At 39.9% G+C, this 17,500-nt stretch overlaps 1 protein-coding gene and 1 long non-coding RNA gene across 2 annotated transcripts in view; both read left to right on the top strand.

Annotated features, from left to right (window-relative positions):
* The first annotated feature begins 1,840 nt into the window (after nt 1-1,840).
* Nucleotides 1,841-17,500, top strand: part of cacna1sa (calcium channel, voltage-dependent, L type, alpha 1S subunit, a) — a 23,998-nt gene continuing 8,338 nt past the window's right edge. The window contains exons 1-20 of the mRNA XM_016258974.1: nt 1,841-2,262; nt 3,423-3,528; nt 5,405-5,544; nt 5,654-5,793; nt 5,873-6,025; nt 6,827-7,032; nt 7,277-7,380; nt 8,080-8,225; nt 8,315-8,393; nt 8,476-8,636; nt 9,001-9,226; nt 9,681-9,888; nt 11,873-11,993; nt 12,083-12,197; nt 12,276-12,375; nt 12,921-12,990; nt 13,079-13,211; nt 14,250-14,379; nt 14,459-14,518; nt 14,608-14,714. Of these exons, the coding sequence (XP_016114460.1) occupies nt 2,075-2,262; nt 3,423-3,528; nt 5,405-5,544; nt 5,654-5,793; nt 5,873-6,025; nt 6,827-7,032; nt 7,277-7,380; nt 8,080-8,225; nt 8,315-8,393; nt 8,476-8,636; nt 9,001-9,226; nt 9,681-9,888; nt 11,873-11,993; nt 12,083-12,197; nt 12,276-12,375; nt 12,921-12,990; nt 13,079-13,211; nt 14,250-14,379; nt 14,459-14,518; nt 14,608-14,714 (2,693 nt within the window). The 5' untranslated portion in view covers nt 1,841-2,074. The remainder of the gene's footprint in view (nt 2,263-3,422; nt 3,529-5,404; nt 5,545-5,653; nt 5,794-5,872; nt 6,026-6,826; nt 7,033-7,276; nt 7,381-8,079; nt 8,226-8,314; nt 8,394-8,475; nt 8,637-9,000; nt 9,227-9,680; nt 9,889-11,872; nt 11,994-12,082; nt 12,198-12,275; nt 12,376-12,920; nt 12,991-13,078; nt 13,212-14,249; nt 14,380-14,458; nt 14,519-14,607; nt 14,715-17,500) is intronic.
* Nucleotides 16,052-16,588, top strand: LOC107572553 (uncharacterized). Its single transcript, XR_001607368.1, has 3 exons — nt 16,052-16,174; nt 16,254-16,313; nt 16,403-16,588. It is a non-coding gene; the product is annotated as an uncharacterized lncRNA (long non-coding RNA).

Raw genomic sequence — 17,500 nt, 5'->3', positions numbered from 1 at the left:
AGCAGGTACTGTGCGCCCCCTGGTGGTTACAGAAGGAACGACGTTCACGCCGATCGCGCATTGCCACTGTTTTTATACCCGACCCACGTTGATCAGCGAGTCTACGATAGATCCTACTGCGGCAGTGCATCGCTGCTCTCGTACCTGCCGCCGTTCCACGGTAGCTTCGGCATTTACGAATGTCCCTTCGAGCCTGCCTTCATCCAGAAACGCAACGAGCGGGAACGTCAGCGCGTGAAGTGCGTAAACCAGGGATACGCCAAACTACGTGACCACCTGCCTAATGGCACCACGGAAAAACGGCTGAGCAAAGTGGAGACGCTGCGCGCGGCCATACGCTACATCAAGTACCTGCAGGATCTGGTGGAGAACGCGGGCAGGGCGGAGCAGAACGGAGGAGCGTCACCGCTTTCCGTTTCCGAATCGTCTTCGGAGGAGTCTGTCGGGAGTTAAAGACATACGGAAAACATCGTTCACGCGACTTTTATCCTGCGCCATCAAAACATTGTTGATTATCAGATATTAGCATGTGTTTTAATGATGCAAAAGCATAATTTGTAATTCAGAAAAGAGCAGCTATCCAGAAAATGTGCAAATAATTACATAAGTTGTCATATAATGCAATTTCAAGTTTTCCTTTGTCTTTGGAGTGTTACAGGCTGTTTGTGCATAGATAAGATCGGTAAAGTTCCAAAGACTAAAGTCTCAAACCCCAAGAGGTATTCTTTATAAAAGTCCACACCTCGTTTAAACACGCCCCCACATGTCTACATCACTGTGTTGGAAGATTTGCATAACTCCGCCCAAATGTTTACACAAAGACAGAAAGCGTGACTTTTTTTATTCTCGCTGTAGTATTGTTGTCGTGGAGACGCTGTGTGTTTTCAAATATGGTGAGGGGTGTAACATTTCCGTCACATGCTTGAGGTATTCGGCCAATCACAATGCACCAGATAGCTGGCCAATCACAGCACAGCGCGCTTTTCAGAACGATGAGCTTTGTAAAAATCGACGCATTTCAGAAAGGCGCGTTTACACCTTAAACCGCGTAAACACATTGCATTACACCAAACACAAAATAATGTTCTTTTTTAGCATTTTTAGCATAAGTTTGGTTTTCAATAAAGAACTGAAATCTTCTGAAACGAGTTGAATATGGCACAAGAGTGGCACATTTTAGACGGCTAGCGTGATGTAGTGTGTTTTCAGACTGAGACATGAGGGCACAGGGGTCATGATGCCCAAAAAAGCCTTGAAATCAACACGAAACCCGGTTTCTGCTCTTGCATTCTCATGTGATCATGTGAACTGTGCTTTTTACACTTTTTTTATTCAAATAAATCTTAAATTATACTTGGAATGGGGCTGTTTTTTTACTTAGAGATACTTGTAGTCTTGTTTCAGTTTTTTTAAATGACTGTATTCAACATGTTCATAAACACAGTTGCTGCCTTTAATTTTAAGTTGAATCAAATTGGCTGTATAAATCATTTCTATTTGAGTCCCATACATGGGCCCTGATTTATTGATCATTTTGTCAGTGCAAATAAACGTAAATCACATTTATGACCCAGAAATGTTCTTGACAGGTTAAGACATTTTATTAGTTGATAAGAGACTCAAACATGATTGGGACAATCAGAAAAAGCTCATAAGTCATGCGAAACCACAGAGATGACAGTGACTCATCTGTGAGCTGATTGGTTTGGCAACTCAGTGATGTCACAAAGCCCAAACAGAACAAGCCAATGAGAACATTCCAAAGTTATGACTGCGTGAATGTCCTGCCTTTTTAATCTATGTCTCTGTGACCACGACTATGTCATGCTCTGTTGTCCCCGAACACACACACTTAAACTGAGTGACACGCATTGTCTATATTTATTTTTTAAGTCAGACAGCTGCAGTACTAACCAAACAAGAGCAAAGCGAGGCAGTGAGAGAAATAGAGACAGTTGGAAGAGCGGACGGTGGGGACACGTTCATTTTTCAGCCACGGGAAGATCCTGAACTACTGAGCCAAGTACCTGATCTCCAGGATTCCTGCGCCTCCTGCTCTGGTTCTGATCGGATCATGGAGGGCGGTGGTGAAGCAACCATGAGCACCTTCATCATGGATGAGGAGACGCTCAAGAGGAAGCAGAGAGAGAAACTCAAGAAGCTCCAGGCCACAGGTGGAAACCCACGGCCGGCGCGATCCCTCCTCTTCCTCACGCTGAAGAACCCCTTCCGCAAGGCCTGCATAAACATTGTAGAGTGGAAGTATCCTTTAATGAATCAAAAAATATTTTAATTACAATAATGTTTTAATTTGGAGTTTTCGGTGTTAAAATAATCACTAAACCAGCTTAATGCACATTATTAAAATATGTAAAAAAATATATATATATAAAAGTCATTCATACATATATATATATATATATTAGTGCTGTCAAATGACTAATCGCGATTAATCGCATCCAAAATAAAAGTTTGTTTACATAATATATGTGTGTGTGTATTGTGTATATATAAATACACACACATTCATGTATATATTTAAGAAAAATATGTTATGTTTATACATTTAAAATATTTATATATAATATCAATTATATTCATATAAATATATACATTGAAATATTTTCTAAATATATACTGATTGTGTGTGTATTTATATATTCATCAAAGATGTTGGATGCGATTAACCGTGATATATATATATATATGTCTCTACTGTCACTTTTGATTAATTGAATGCATCTTTGATGAATAAAAGTATTCATTTATTTAAAATCCAAACTTTTGAAAGGTAGTGCATCATGGTTTTGACAAAAATATTAAACAGCTGTACAAATCAATAAAAATAAAATATATTCTAATATAAAATCAATAAAAGATAATAAAAATATTTAAGAAATTACAAAACAAAAATCATAGTTAAGATTGCTTCAGTTAAGTATCAAATTCATCTCAAGTGAATCTCCAAAAACAAAAACAAACTAACTAACAAAAAAAGACTATAAAAAACATCTTAATTTACCATTTTCCATTTAAAATAAGTTTATCATTTAAAGTCATTCATTAGAGGTGCCAATATGCAGTTATCAAAGTGTTTGAAAAAGCAACTATGAGATGATAGCTAGTTAATGAGCTCATTCACACTGAGCGTTCGTGTAGAGGTGTGTAAATGTCAGTGTTTCAGCACGGCGCTCTGATATTCTGAGAGAACAGCTGCTCTGTCCTCCAGTTCACTAAATACAGACATGCTAAGCTCAGAGAATGCTAGCACACACACACAACAACACACTGCGACTGCGGTCATCAACACACACAGACATATTGTTCATTACTGCAGTATTATGTCTATAATTTTAACACTCAGAAACAAGCAATAATTTGATGTTGGTGGATGTTTTTATTTTCCTGAACATTTCTCTCAGACCATTTGAAATCATCATCCTCCTCACCATCTTTGCAAACTGTGTAGCTCTGGCCGTTTTCATGCCCATGCCTGAGGAAGATACGAATAACACCAACAGCAACTTAGTGAGTCTCTCTCACACACAAATACAATATAGACCAACCTATAGATTACACACTCATACACTCCCTCAACATATAAACTCTTCCCCAATACCTGTAGACTCCTCCTAAAGCCACACCCTCAACCTATAGATCACACCCTCATACACTCCCTCAACATATAAACTCTTCCCCAATACCTGTAGACTCCTCCTAAAGCCACACCCTCAACCTATAGATCACACCCTCATACACTCCCTCAACATATAAACTCTTCCCCAATACCTGTAGACTCCTCCTAAAGCCACACCCTCAACCTATAGATCACACCCTCATACACTCCCTCAACATATAAACTCTTCCCCAATACCTGTAGACTCCTCCTAAAGCCACACCCTCAACCTATAGATAACACCCTCATACACTCCCTCAACATATAAACTCTTCCCCAATACCTGTAGACTCCTCCTAAAGCCACACCCTCAACCTGTAGATCACACCCTCATACCCTCCCTCAACATATAAACTCTTCTCCAATACCTGTAGACTCCTCCTAAAGCCACACCCTCAACCTGTAGATCACACCCTCATACCCTCCCTCAACATATAAACTCTTCTCCAATACCTGTAGACTCCTCCTAAAGCCACACCCTCAACCTGTAGATCACACCCTCATACCCTCCCTCAACATATAAACTCTTCTCCAATACCTGTAGACTCCTCCTAAAGCCACACCCCCAACCTATAGATCACACCCTCATACACTCCTTCAACATATTAACTCTTCCCCAATACATGTAGACTCCTCCTAAAGCCACACCCTCATACACTCCCTCAACATATAAACTCTTCCCCAATACATGTAGACTCCTCCTAAAGCCACACCCTCATACACTCCCTCAACATATAAACTCTTCCCCAATACATGTAGACTCCTTCTAAAGACACACCCCCAACCTATAGACCACACCCTCATACACTCCCTCAACATATAAAACCTTCCCCAAAAGCTGTAGACTCCACATACACCTACAGACTCCGCCCCCAAACACACCCTTATTATACAGTCTTCATCTGCTGTAGATAGTTTACATACCCAAACTAAAATACGGTTTATTTAAATGTTTCCATATGCATATAAAGTTCTTATAAAACATTGACATTAAACTATATCCCAAATACATCAGTGTCAAGTTAGTCTTTTGGCAGAATAACTGACACCTAATGCCTGATAGTCATCCCACTAAACCCTTGTAAGCATGCGTGACCTTGACCCAGGTGACTGAAAGAAGCAGGTGCTTCGACCGCATGCCGCTGGGACGCCTGCATGTGTGGACACTTTAAAATTAGCCACAAACTCAAACTATATGCTCTTACAGGGTCGCAGCACTCACTCATCACTGTGGCGTTATCTAAGGATGTTGTGTTTTGTAATTTGATATGTCAGATTGTTCATTTTGTAATCAGGTCGACTTCAAAGCATTTCAATGGTAATAAAGTAATGCATCTTGTCTTTTTTCTATCTATCTATCTATCTATCTATCTATCTACAGTATATGTCAATAGAAACAAACAGTGTTCACTTCAAGCTAACAGTAAATACCATGTTGGCTGTAAAATTCACAGCGTCTGTGCCAGGGTCATTTTCAAAATGCCTCAGCTGAAACCGGAGGAAAGTGTCAGGCTCTAGCATCTCTTCATCACGTTTCCACCAAATTTGACGTGCGTCAGTTGCCAGAATGTAAAAAGACATGTCGAGACAGATATTCAAAGTCAAAACAAAAATGTTCTGAAGTAGAAAAGCCACAATTGACACCAAACACCTTGTGATGGTTGGTTGTACTGAAGTGTGCTGACAGCTCCATTCATCTCAATGTTTCGTGTGTGTGTACTTTCACAGGAGAGTCTCGAGTACATTTTTCTCATCATATTCACTATGGAATGTTTCCTGAAGATCGTGGCGTACGGGCTTCTCTTTCACGCCGATGCTTATTTGCGGAACTGCTGGAATATATTAGATTTTGTCATTGTGACAATGGGGTAAGACACACACACACACACACACACACACACACACACACACCACTCCCTGAATATGGACAGAAACATCCTACACAATTACAAACACTTTCTGTGTGACGCCTCTCAGGTTGTTCACTGTCGTGGTGGACTTCATTAATAACATCAGCGGCGTGGAGGCGCCGGTGGAACAGAAAGGCGGGTTTGACATGAAAGCCCTCCGAGCATTTAGAGTCCTGCGGCCCCTGAGGCTCGTCTCTGGGGTCCCCAGTAAGTGCCATCATCACATTCCTCTGCTCACCTGTCTCATTTCTTGAGTTGGCTGGTTCAAGTGTAATGTCTCCTCCAGGCCTGCAGGTGGTGATGAGCTCCATTCTCAAGTCCATGCTGCCGCTGTTCCACATCTCTCTGCTGGTCTTCTTCATGGTCACCATCTACGCCATCATAGGCCTGGAGCTTTTCAAATGCAAAATGCATAAAACATGTTACCATGTTGGCACAGGTGAGAAATGAGGCAAGATTTGAGAAACTCATAGCTGAAGTGGAATTACACAAAACCAGAATCTACCCAGCAGGCACACAACGTCATATGTTGATATTTGGTAAAATTTTGGTTGCGACGTCAGGTGACCAACACATTTAGTGTCAGTTCAACTTCTAGGGCCAGATTTATTAACAGCTTGCACCAGTGCAAAACGTCTTTTGGCGTTAAAATAGTATTGTCAGGATTTACTAAAGATGCAAAGTAAAGAATTAGCACTGAAAAGGTATGGACAGGTATGAACTTACTGAATATTCATTTGTAGGAGTTTCCCTTTCAGACGTAAAATTTATGGGAGGAGAGTATTAAAATGAATCACACAACGTGATTTACTAACGTTTGCACTGGTCAAATTACTGGTATTTGCGCCATTATTTAACGCCCAAAAAAAGCATGTGTGTGAACATTTTTGGTGCCTGTGTCGCAAGTAGATCACCCACACCTGATGAGCATCGGTTCTGCTTATTTGCGACGATGCTAATTTGCACTGAGCTTGGTATATTGCGTTGATCGATATGTAAATGAGATGTTGCGCCCGTGTTCTTTCATTTGCTCGTTGTCAGTAAATCACCCGCAGAAATTTCCACGAAATTTCCATGTTTTGGAATTGCGTTCTCGCGCTAATTTGCCCTGTTTATTAAATCTGACCCCTAAAGTCAACGTTAATTTGATGTCCAAATTTGACGTCAACTGACGTTGATATTTTGCCATCTTCAGTAAATGAAAATGTAGGTTCATGATCTATGCTCTGTCATGTCACAGATATCATCGCCACGGGGGATGATGCGCAGGCGGCTCCGTGCGCTCAGGCCGGTAACGGAAGGCGCTGCACTCTAAATGGAACCGAGTGCAGCGGTGGTTGGCCTGGGCCGAATAACGGCATTACCCACTTTGACAATCTGGGATTTTCCATGATCACGGTATACCAGTGCATCACCACTCAGGGCTGGACGGATGTTCTGTACTGGGTCAGTGACACATACCTTAACGGTTACACAAAGAGCCAGTGGTTCCCAACCCTGCAGTTCCCCCAACTCTGGACATTTTACATTTCTCCCCAACCGAACACACTTTATTCAACTTATCAGCTTGTCAGTAGAGACTCCAAGACTTGAAATTGGTGTCAGATAAAGGAGACATCAAATATGTTGGGAACCACCGAGATAGAGGACTATGATAGGGATGCAAAGGCTAACTCTTGACCTATTATAGGTAAATGACGCGATTGGAATGGAGTGGCCCTGGCTGTATTTTGTGACTCTGATTCTCTTGGGCTCGTTCTTCATCTTGAATCTGGTTCTGGGGGTTCTGTGCGGGTAAGTCCAAACATTTGTGGTCTTCAAATCAGTATCGTTCTACTGATATTGCCCACATTTTAGAAAAATGAGTAGGTGTGTCCCAACTTTTGACTGGTAGATTATTAAGATTAATTTCAGTAACCTTCTTTAAAGGGATGGTTCACCCAAAAATGAAAATTCTGTCATGAATTACTCACCCTCGTGTCATTCCAAACCCGTAAGACCTTTGTTCATCTTCAGAACAAAAATGAAGATATTTTTATGAAATCTGAGAGCTTTCTGACAGCGATGCAATTGGCACGTTCAAGGCACGGAAGGGTAGTAAGGACATCATTAAAATAGTCCATGTGACATCAGTGGTTCAACCGTAATTTTATGAAGCTACGAGAATACTTCTTGTGCGCAAAGAAAACAAAAATAACGACCTTATTTAACAATTTCTTTTCTTCGGTATCAGTCGTCGTGAACCACTGATGTCACATGGACTATTTTAACAATGTCCTTACTACCTTTCTGGTCCTTGAATGTGTCAGTTGTGTTGCTCTTCAGAAAGCTTTCGGATTTCATCAAAAATATCTTAATTTGTCTTCCGAAGATGAAGGCCTTAAGGGTTTGGAACGACATGACGTTTGAGTAATTAATGACAGAATTTTAATTTTTTGGTGAACTATCACTATTTACTGAGCAATTTAACTGTCAATATTGTTATGTTGTCAGCGAGTTCACTAAGGAGAGAGAGAAGAGTTCTCGAAGCGGAGAGTATCAGAAACTGAGGGAGCGTCAGCAGTTTGACGAGGATCTGAAGGGATACATGGAGTGGATCACACAGGCAGAGGTCATGGACAATGACCAGGAGGGGCAAGGTGCTCAAACACACTTTAACAGGCAACAGCCATTGTAAATAAAGTCTGGTTATATGTGGTACAATCATGTCTGGGATTGGTCTCCACAGGTCTGCTTCCACTACAGGATGGAGCCGACACAGAAACCCTCTATGAGCTGGAAGCACTCAACAAACTCATGTATTATGTGTAAGTTGAGCGATCAGTTGCTAGGAATGATTGACTTCATATCCGAAATGATTTTAAATTTCTCTGTGTGTGCATTTTACAGTCGACATGCTCGTCGCTGGAACCGTTTTTTTAGGAGGAAATGTCGTGCATGGGTTAAGTCCAGGTTGTTCCATTGGCTGGTGATTCTGCTGGTGTTCTTCAACACTCTGGCAATTGCAACCGAGCACCACGGTCAGCCCGAGTCTCTCACCAACTTCCAAGGTTCAGTTCTGCGCCCACTAACATCATTCCTCATTTATATCCCAAAACAAGACTACATTTTAATATTTGCAAACTACTGCAGTGTACTTTCTGCGTTACTTTTATCTAATAATTCAGTCAGAAACGCAACTTCTTTCATCATTTACCCATCCTCAAGTTGTTTCAAACCTGTACGACTTCTGCTCTTCTGTGGAATACAAAGAATAAACATTGTTATATTCACAATTTCTATTCAATGAATAAAAAAAGTCTAACATTCTGCCAATTGACAATAAACTACCAATGTAACAACAAACGACCAGCTAGAAACTATCCGAAAGTTGATTTTAGCTAGTTACTTATATTGTTTTTACCTTATTTGCAGACAATACCAATAAGGTGCTGTTGTCTCTGTTTGCGGTGGAGATGTTTATGAAGATGTACGCGATGGGCCTGCCGTCGTACTTCATGTCCCTCTTTAACCGTTTTGACTGCTTTGTGGTGTCTGTGGGAATCCTTGAGATCATTCTCGTACGTATGGATATTATGTCCGTCATGGGGATCTCCATACTGCGTTGCATTCGCCTGCTGCGCCTCTTCAAAGTAACCCGGTACGTGATTCTTGACCAGTGTTGGAGAAAGTTACTTTTAAAAGTAATGCATTAGAATGTTGCATTACTCCCTAAAAAGTAACTAATTACGTTAGTTTTTTTTATGGAAAGGAATGCGTTACGCTACTTTTGAGTTACTTTTTAAATCTGGGCAGGGCTTGCTTGTTTGTTTTTAATATAAAAAAGTTCTTCTTTTACAAATGTAAAAGCCCTCTCACAACAAAAGTGAAATGAATACACCTCAGGCTGAAGGAAATGTAAATTCACGTCTCATATATTTCCTTCTAAATTAAAAAGTAATGTGTTACTTTACTAGTTACTTGAAAAAGTAATCTGATTATGTAACTTGCGTTACTTGTAATGTGTTGCCCCCAACACTGTTCTTGTCACCACCGTGAAGAACTAAGCATGCACGTCTGCATCAGAATTGACTGGAATTGTGCATGATTTTCAGGTACTGGACATCACTGAACAATCTTGTGGCGTCGCTCTTGAACTCTGTGCGATCCATCGCCTCGCTCCTGCTGCTCCTCTTCCTCTTCATCGTTATCTTCGCCCTGCTTGGTATGCAGGTTTTCGGAGGGAAGTTTAATTTTCCAGATGAGCATGTGAGACGGAGCAACTTTGACAATTTTCCTCAGGCTCTGATCACCGTTTTCCAGGTGAGTTTTCATTCATATTACATTTAGTCATTTAGCAGAGGCTTTTATCCAAAGCGACTTACAAATGAGGACAATGGAAGCAATCAAAATCAACAAAAGAGCAATGATATGCAAGTGCTATAACAAGTCTCAGTTAGCTTAACGCAGTACACGTAGCAAGTTTTTCTTTTATTATATAATAAATAAAAAGAAAACAAATAGATAGAATACAAAAAGATTAGAAAAGCTAGTGTTAGTTGTTGTTGTTTTTTTAAAGAAAAAAAGCAGTAAATGAATAGAGTGCAAGTCTAAAAGGGACAAGTTTTTTTTATAAAGAATAGAATTAGAATAGAGAGTGCTAGAGTTAGAGGGTCAAGTAAAGATGGAAGAGATGTGTTTTTAGCCGATTCTTGAAGATGGCTAAGGACTCAGCTGCTCGGATTGAGTTGGGCAGCTCATTCCACCACGAGGGAACAGTTAATGTAAAAGTCCGTGAAAGTGATTTTGTGCTTCTTTGGGATGCACAATAAAGCGACATATATACTTGCAGAACGCAAGCTTCTAGAGGCACATAAGTCTGAAGTAATGAATTTAGGTAAATGGGTGCAGAGCCAGTGGTAGTTTTGTAGGCAAACATTAATGCCTTGAATTTTATGCGAGCAGCTATTGGTAGCCAGTGCAAATTGATGAACAGAGGTGTGACGTGCATTCTTTTTGGCTCATTAAAAATTTATCTTGCTGCCGCGTTCTGGATTAATTGTAAAGGTTTGATAGAACTGGGTGGAAGACCTGCCAAGAGAGCATTGCAATAGTCTAGCCTGGACAGAACAAGAGCTTGAACAAGGAGTTGTGAGGCATGTTCCGAAAGAAAGGGCCTGATCTTCCTAATGTTGTATAAAGCAAATCTGCAGGACTGGGCAGTTTTAGCAATGTAGTCTGAGAAAGTCAGCTGATCATCAATCACAACTCCAAGGTTTCTAGCTGTTTTTGAAGGAATTATTATTAATGTGCCTAACTGGATGGTGAAATTGTGATGAAATGATGGGTTTGCTGGAACTACAAAGCAGTTCGATCTTGGCAAGGTTGAGTTGAAGGTGATGGTTCTTCATCCAGCAGGAAATGTCTGTTAGACAAGCTGAGATGCGTGCAGCTATCGTCGGATCATCAGGATGGAATGAGAGGTAGAGTTGAGTGTCATCAGCAGTGATATGAAAAGCCATGTTTCTGAATGACAGAACCTAGTGATGCCATGTAGACAGAGAAGAGAAGTGGTCCAAGAACTGAGCCCTGAGGAACCCCAGTAGCTAGATGTTGTGACTTAGACACCTCACCTCTCCAAGATACCTTGAAGGACCTATCTGAGAGGTAAGACTCAAACCACTGGCGTGCGGTTCCTGAGATGCCCTTTGCCAATAGGGTTGACAGGAGGATCTGGTGGTTAACCGTGTCAAAAGCTGCAGACAGATCCAGCAAGATAAGTATTGAAGATTTGGAATCTACTCTTGCCAGTTTTAGGGCTTCAACAAGTGAGAGCAATGCAGTCTCGGTTGAATGTCCACTTCTGAAGCCAGACTAGTTGCTGTCCAGGAGGTTGTTCTGTGTGAGAAAGGCTGAGACTTGGTTGAACACAACTCGTTCAAGTGTTTTTGCAATGAAAGGAAGAAGGGAAACCGGTCTGTAGTTCTCTAAAAGAGTTGGGTTAAGGGTGGGTTTCTTAAGAAGTGGGGTTATACGAGCCTGTCTAAATGCTGAGGGAAAAACACCAGTGTGAAGGGATGTGTTAACGATGTGAGTGAGTGCAGGTACAAAGGCAGGAGAAATGGCTTGAAGGAGATTAGATGGAATAGGATCAAGCGGACAAGTAGTAGGATGATTAGAAAGGATGAGTTTGGAGACTTCTGCCTCAGAGAGTGAAGAGAACGATGTGAACGAGTGTATGTTTGCTGATGTGATATGATGGCGAGATATTTCGATTCACAGTGCCTCTCCAGTGTCTCTGTTTTAGATCCTCACAGGTGAAGGCTGGAACTACGTCATGTATGATGGCATCTTGGCTCACGGAGGTCCTGCCATGCCTGGAATCCTGGTCAGCATCTACTTCATTATCCTGTTCATCTGTGGAAACTGTATCCTTCATGCAACGCAGATGTGTGAGTTGTAGAAATGGCCTGTGATATGGATAAAGAACATGATTTTCCTGAGCGGTTACCTGCAGATATCCTCTTGAACGTCTTCCTGGCAATTGCGGTGGATAATTTGGCCGAGGCAGAGAGTCTGACCTCTGCCCAGAAAGAGAAGGCAGAGGAGAAGAAGCGGAAGAGACTTCTTAGGTGAGTGCCGAAGGTCAAATAGCAGGGAAAAGTGACTTTTTACAGACATTTCTGATGCTTAGTTTGTTCTTGGTGTAGAGAAAACCTACCTGATAAGGCAGAGGAAGAAAAGGCCATGCTGGCAAAGAAACTAGCCGAGCAGAGAGCCAAGATTGATGGAATTCCCACCACAGCCAAGGTCAAAACCACCTGTAACTGACAGAATGACGTTATTATAGGAAATGGTGTTAGAAATGTATTTACATTTAGTCATTTAGCAGTTGCTCAAACAGCAACTTTACAGACTAACTAAAGTTGAAAAAGTGAAAAAGCATAAAAGGACCCCTTTAAAATTATATAATACATAAAAAGAAAACAGATACAATAGAAAAAGAATAGAGCAAGCTAGTGTTAGAGGCCTTTTTTGCTTTTTGTTAATTGTATAATAAACTAAAAGAAAATAAATAGAATACAAAAAGTATAGAGAAGCTAGTGTTCGTGCATTACAGTAAGTCTTAATATATAGGCCATCTGTCTCATTACTGTTAATCAAACGATAAAAGAAACGAGGGAATCACCCGCTGCTCTCGATTGAACTGCTTTTGTAGTTTTAATTATGAATTTATTTGTAATAAGACAATACATGTTAACTGACATCACACTATTGCCAGATTTGGACAATTCTGTCTACAAAAACCAAATTAACGGCTAATCTGACTCACGAGTTTCTTTGTTAACGTGCAGCTCAAAGTGGACGAATTTGAATCAAATGTGAACGAGATTAAAGATCCATTTCCTCCAGCTGATTTTCCAGGTAAAGCAAAGGATAATTTAGCTTGGCTTACTAGGTCTTATGGTTTACCGTTAGGTCAGTCTGACGTTTTGATTGATTTGTTGGCCAGGTGACGATGAGGAGGAGGAGCCAGAGATCCCCCTCAGTCCTCGGCCTCGTCCAATGGCAGACCTGCAGCTGAAGGAGACAGTGGTACCCATGCCAGAGGCCAGTTCCTTCTTCATCTTCGGCCCACAGAACAAGTAAAATCTCACCTGCATTTTCGTCACCCTCATACATATTGGGAGTTTCACTAGCCGGGTTTCATCCAAAGATCCAAATGGAATATTGCATAAAACATCTGTGACCGTGGACCACAAAACCAGTCATAAGGGAATAAATAAATAAATAGGCTTTCCATTGATGTATGGTTTGTTAGGATAGGACAATATTTGGCTGAGATACAACTATTTGAAAATCTGGAATCTGACGGTGCAACAAAATCAAAATATTGAGAAAATCATCTTTAAAGTTGTTCAAATGAAGTTCTTAGCAATGCATATTACTAATCAAACATTAGGTTTTGATATATTTACGGTAGGACATTTACTAAATATCTTCATGGAACATGATCTTTACTTAATATCCTAATGATTTCTGGCATAAGAGAAATGTATAATTGTGACCCATACAATGTATTGTTGGCTATTGCTACAAATATCCCCCAGCGACTCAACACTGCTTTTGTGCTGCAGGGTCGCATTTGTGAATGAGCACCATTTCCATCCAACGAGTCAAAGAACAAAATCGTCACTTCCTGATATACTGGCACTAAATATCTCTAAGAAAAGTAGGAGAAGCCACTGAATATAACCATTTTCATGTATAATAAATTACTTGTGCCTCAGAGCGAGCAGACGAAACAATAAATGCGTTCGCAGGAGGATGGGAACGCAGTCGTGTAAGACGGTTCTGGGAGGCAGTTATACAGAATACTTTGACGACAGACTTATTTAAGAATGACCATAACAACATTTCAGATGCTGTGCAATGAGATCTGTCCACTGGTTGATGACTTGATTACTTTTTTGGTGCGCATGGAGAAATTTATTCGCAAAATGTGTTTCCGTCTCCAATTATTAACCGTTTTTCGCACCAATCAAAAACTACCTCAAGCGAGCGTAAAAATGAAAGGATTTGTTTTTTTAATTTGGCCACGTGATGTGTCAAAGTGCACATAATAACAGGGTGATGGAAACATAGCCACTGTTTATTAGGGTTTTTTTTATCTTTCTGCTCAGGTTCCGCAAACTCTGCCATCGCATCATCAATGCTACAACCTTCACCAACATCATCCTCCTCTTCATCCTGCTTAGCAGTATCTCATTGGCTGCGGAGGACCCCATCGACCCGATGTCCTTCAGGAACCAGGTACACAATCTCTAGACTTGCCTATATCTACTTGTTCCTACAGTTGCCTTCAACAGCTACCTTTCTTGCTGTGCTCCAGGTCCTGGCCTACGCTGATTATGTCTTCACTTCGGTTTTTACCGCAGAGATTGTGCTGAAGGTGGGATGAGGGTTCGGTGTGCATTCTAACAAGCGGTTTTGTTGCGTTTTGATTCTGTGAATGGTTCAGTGCTTCTTTGTCCGCTGCAGATGACCACGTATGGTGCCTTCTTGCACAAGGGCTCTTTCTGCCGTAATTCCTTCAACATCCTGGACCTGATTGTTGTCGGTGTCTCCCTGCTGTCCATGGGAATGGAGTGAGATTTCAGAGCAATCTTTTTCTGACAAACAGAAATAGAGCAGACTTAGAGCGATAGAAATGGTTTTTGGACCGTAAGATTTTTAATGCTTTTTACAGTCTCTTCTGCTCACCAAGCCTGCATTCATTTGATCCAAAGTACAGCAAAAACAGTAAAATATTTTTACTATTTAAAAAAACGCTTTCTATGTGAATATCCGTTAAACTGTAATTTATTTCTGTGATCAAAGCTGAATTTTTATCATCATTACGCCAGTCTTCAGTGTCACATGATCAGTCTCAAATCATACTGATTTGCTGCTCGAGAAACATTCTTATTATTATTATTTTAGTGCTGGGCAACGATTAATCGCGTCCAAAATAAAAGTTTTTGTTTATATAATATATGCGTGTGTGTACTGTGTATATTTATTATGTATATATAAAGAGACACACATACAGTATATATTTAGAAAATATTTACATGTATATTTATATTCATATCATTTATATAAATATATTTAATATATAAACATAAAATATTTTTTCTTAAATATATACATGCATGCATGTGTATTTATATACATAATACACATTACACACACATATTATATAAACAAAAGCTTTTATTTTGAATGCGATTAATCGCGATTAATCGTTGCCCAGCACTATTATTATTATCAATATTTAAAACAGTTGTGTACATTTTTTTTGCAGGATTCTCTGATGAACAGAAAGATCAGCATTTATCTGAAATAAAAAGCTATATCCCCCAGCGACTCAACACTGCTTCTGTGCTGCAGGGACACATTTGTGAATGAGCACCATTTCCATCCAACGAGTCAAAGAACAAAATCATCACTTCCTGATATACTGCCACTAAATATCTCTAAGAAAAGTAGGAGAAGCCACTGAATATAACCATTTTCATGTATAATAAATTACTTGTGCCTCAGAGCGAGCAGACGAAACAATAAATGCGTTCGCAGGAGGATGGGAACGCAGTCGTGTAAGACGGTTCTGGGAGGCAGTTATACAGAATACTTTGACGACAGACTTATTTAAGAATGACCATAACAACATTTCAGATGCTGTGCAATGAGATCTGTCCACTGGTTGATGACTTGATGACTTCTTTGGTGCGCATGGAGAAATTTATTCGCAAAATGTGTTTCCGTCTCCGATTATTAACCGTTTTTCGCACCAATCAAAAACTACCTCAAGCGAGCGTAAAAATGAAAGGATTTGTTTTTTTAATTTGGCCACGTGATTTGTCAAAGTGCACATAATAACAGGGTGATGGAAACATAGCCACTGTTTATTAGGGTTTTTTTTATCTTTCTGCTCAGGTTCCGCAAACTCTGCCATCGCATCATCAATGCTACAACCTTCACCAACATCATCCTCCTCTTCATCCTGCTTAGCAGTATCTCATTGGCTGCGGAGGACCCCATCGACCCGATGTCCTTCAGGAACCAGGTACACAATCTCTAGACTTGCCTATATCTACTTGTTCCTACAGTTGCCTTCAACAGCTACCTTTCTTGCTGTGCTCCAGGTCCTGGCCTACGCTGATTATGTCTTCACTTCGGTTTTTACCGCAGAGATTGTGCTGAAGGTGGGATGAGGGTTCGGTGTGCATTCTAACAAGCGGTTTTGTTGCGTTTTGATTCTGTGAATGGTTCAGTGCTTCTTTGTCCGCTGCAGATGACCACGTATGGTGCCTTCTTGCACAAGGGCTCTTTCTGCCGTAATTCCTTCAACATCCTGGACCTGATTGTTGTCGGTGTCTCCCTGCTGTCCATGGGAATGGAGTGAGATTTCAGAGCAATCTTTTTCTGACAAACAGAAATAGAGCAGACTTAGAGCGATAGAAATGGTTTTTGGACCGTAAGATTTTTAATGCTTTTTACAGTCTCTTCTGCTCACCAAGCCTGCATTCATTTGATCCAAAGTACAGCAAAAACAGTAAAATATTTTTACTATTTAAAAAAACGCTTTCTATGTGAATATCCGTTAAACTGTAATTTATTTCTGTGATCAAAGCTGAATTTTTATCATCATTACGCCAGTCTTCAGTGTCACATGATCAGTCTCAAATCATACTGATTTGCTGCTCGAGAAACATTCTTATTATTATTATTTTAGTGCTGGGCAACGATTAATCGCGTCCAAAATAAAAGTTTTTGTTTATATAATATATGCGTGTGTGTACTGTGTATATTTATTATGTATATATAAAGAGACACACATACAGTATATATTTAGAAAATATTTACATGTATATTTATATTCATATCATTTATATAAATATATTTAATATATAAACATAAAATATTTTTTCTTAAATATATACATGCATGCATGTGTATTTATATACATAATACACATTACACACACATATTATATAAACAAAAGCTTTTATTTTGAATGCGATTAATCGCGATTAATCGTTGCCCAGCACTATTATTATTATCAATATTTAAAACAGTTGTGTACATTTTTTTTGCAGGATTCTCTGATGAACAGAAAGATCAGCATTTATCTGAAATAAAAAGCTTTTGTAACATTATACTTTATAACAATATTGATCAAGACATTTATAATGTTACAAAACATTTCTATTTTCAGATAAATGCTGTTCTTCTGAACTTTCTATGCATCAAAGAAACCTGAAAAAAAAATCTACTCCGCTGTGTTCAACATTGATAATAATCAGAAATGTTTCTTGAGCAACAAATCAGCATATTATACTGATTTCTGAAGATCATGTGACAAAATTCAGCTTTGATCACAGAAATAAAT

Source organism: Sinocyclocheilus grahami, unplaced genomic scaffold (assembly GCF_001515645.1).
Source record: "Sinocyclocheilus grahami isolate Dianchi unplaced genomic scaffold, SAMN03320097.WGS_v1.1 scaffold1772.1, whole genome shotgun sequence".
NCBI classification, from domain to species: domain Eukaryota; kingdom Metazoa; phylum Chordata; class Actinopteri; order Cypriniformes; family Cyprinidae; genus Sinocyclocheilus; species Sinocyclocheilus grahami.
The sequence above is the reverse complement of the archived record's forward strand: the minus strand, read 5'-3'. Positions and strand labels throughout refer to the sequence as shown.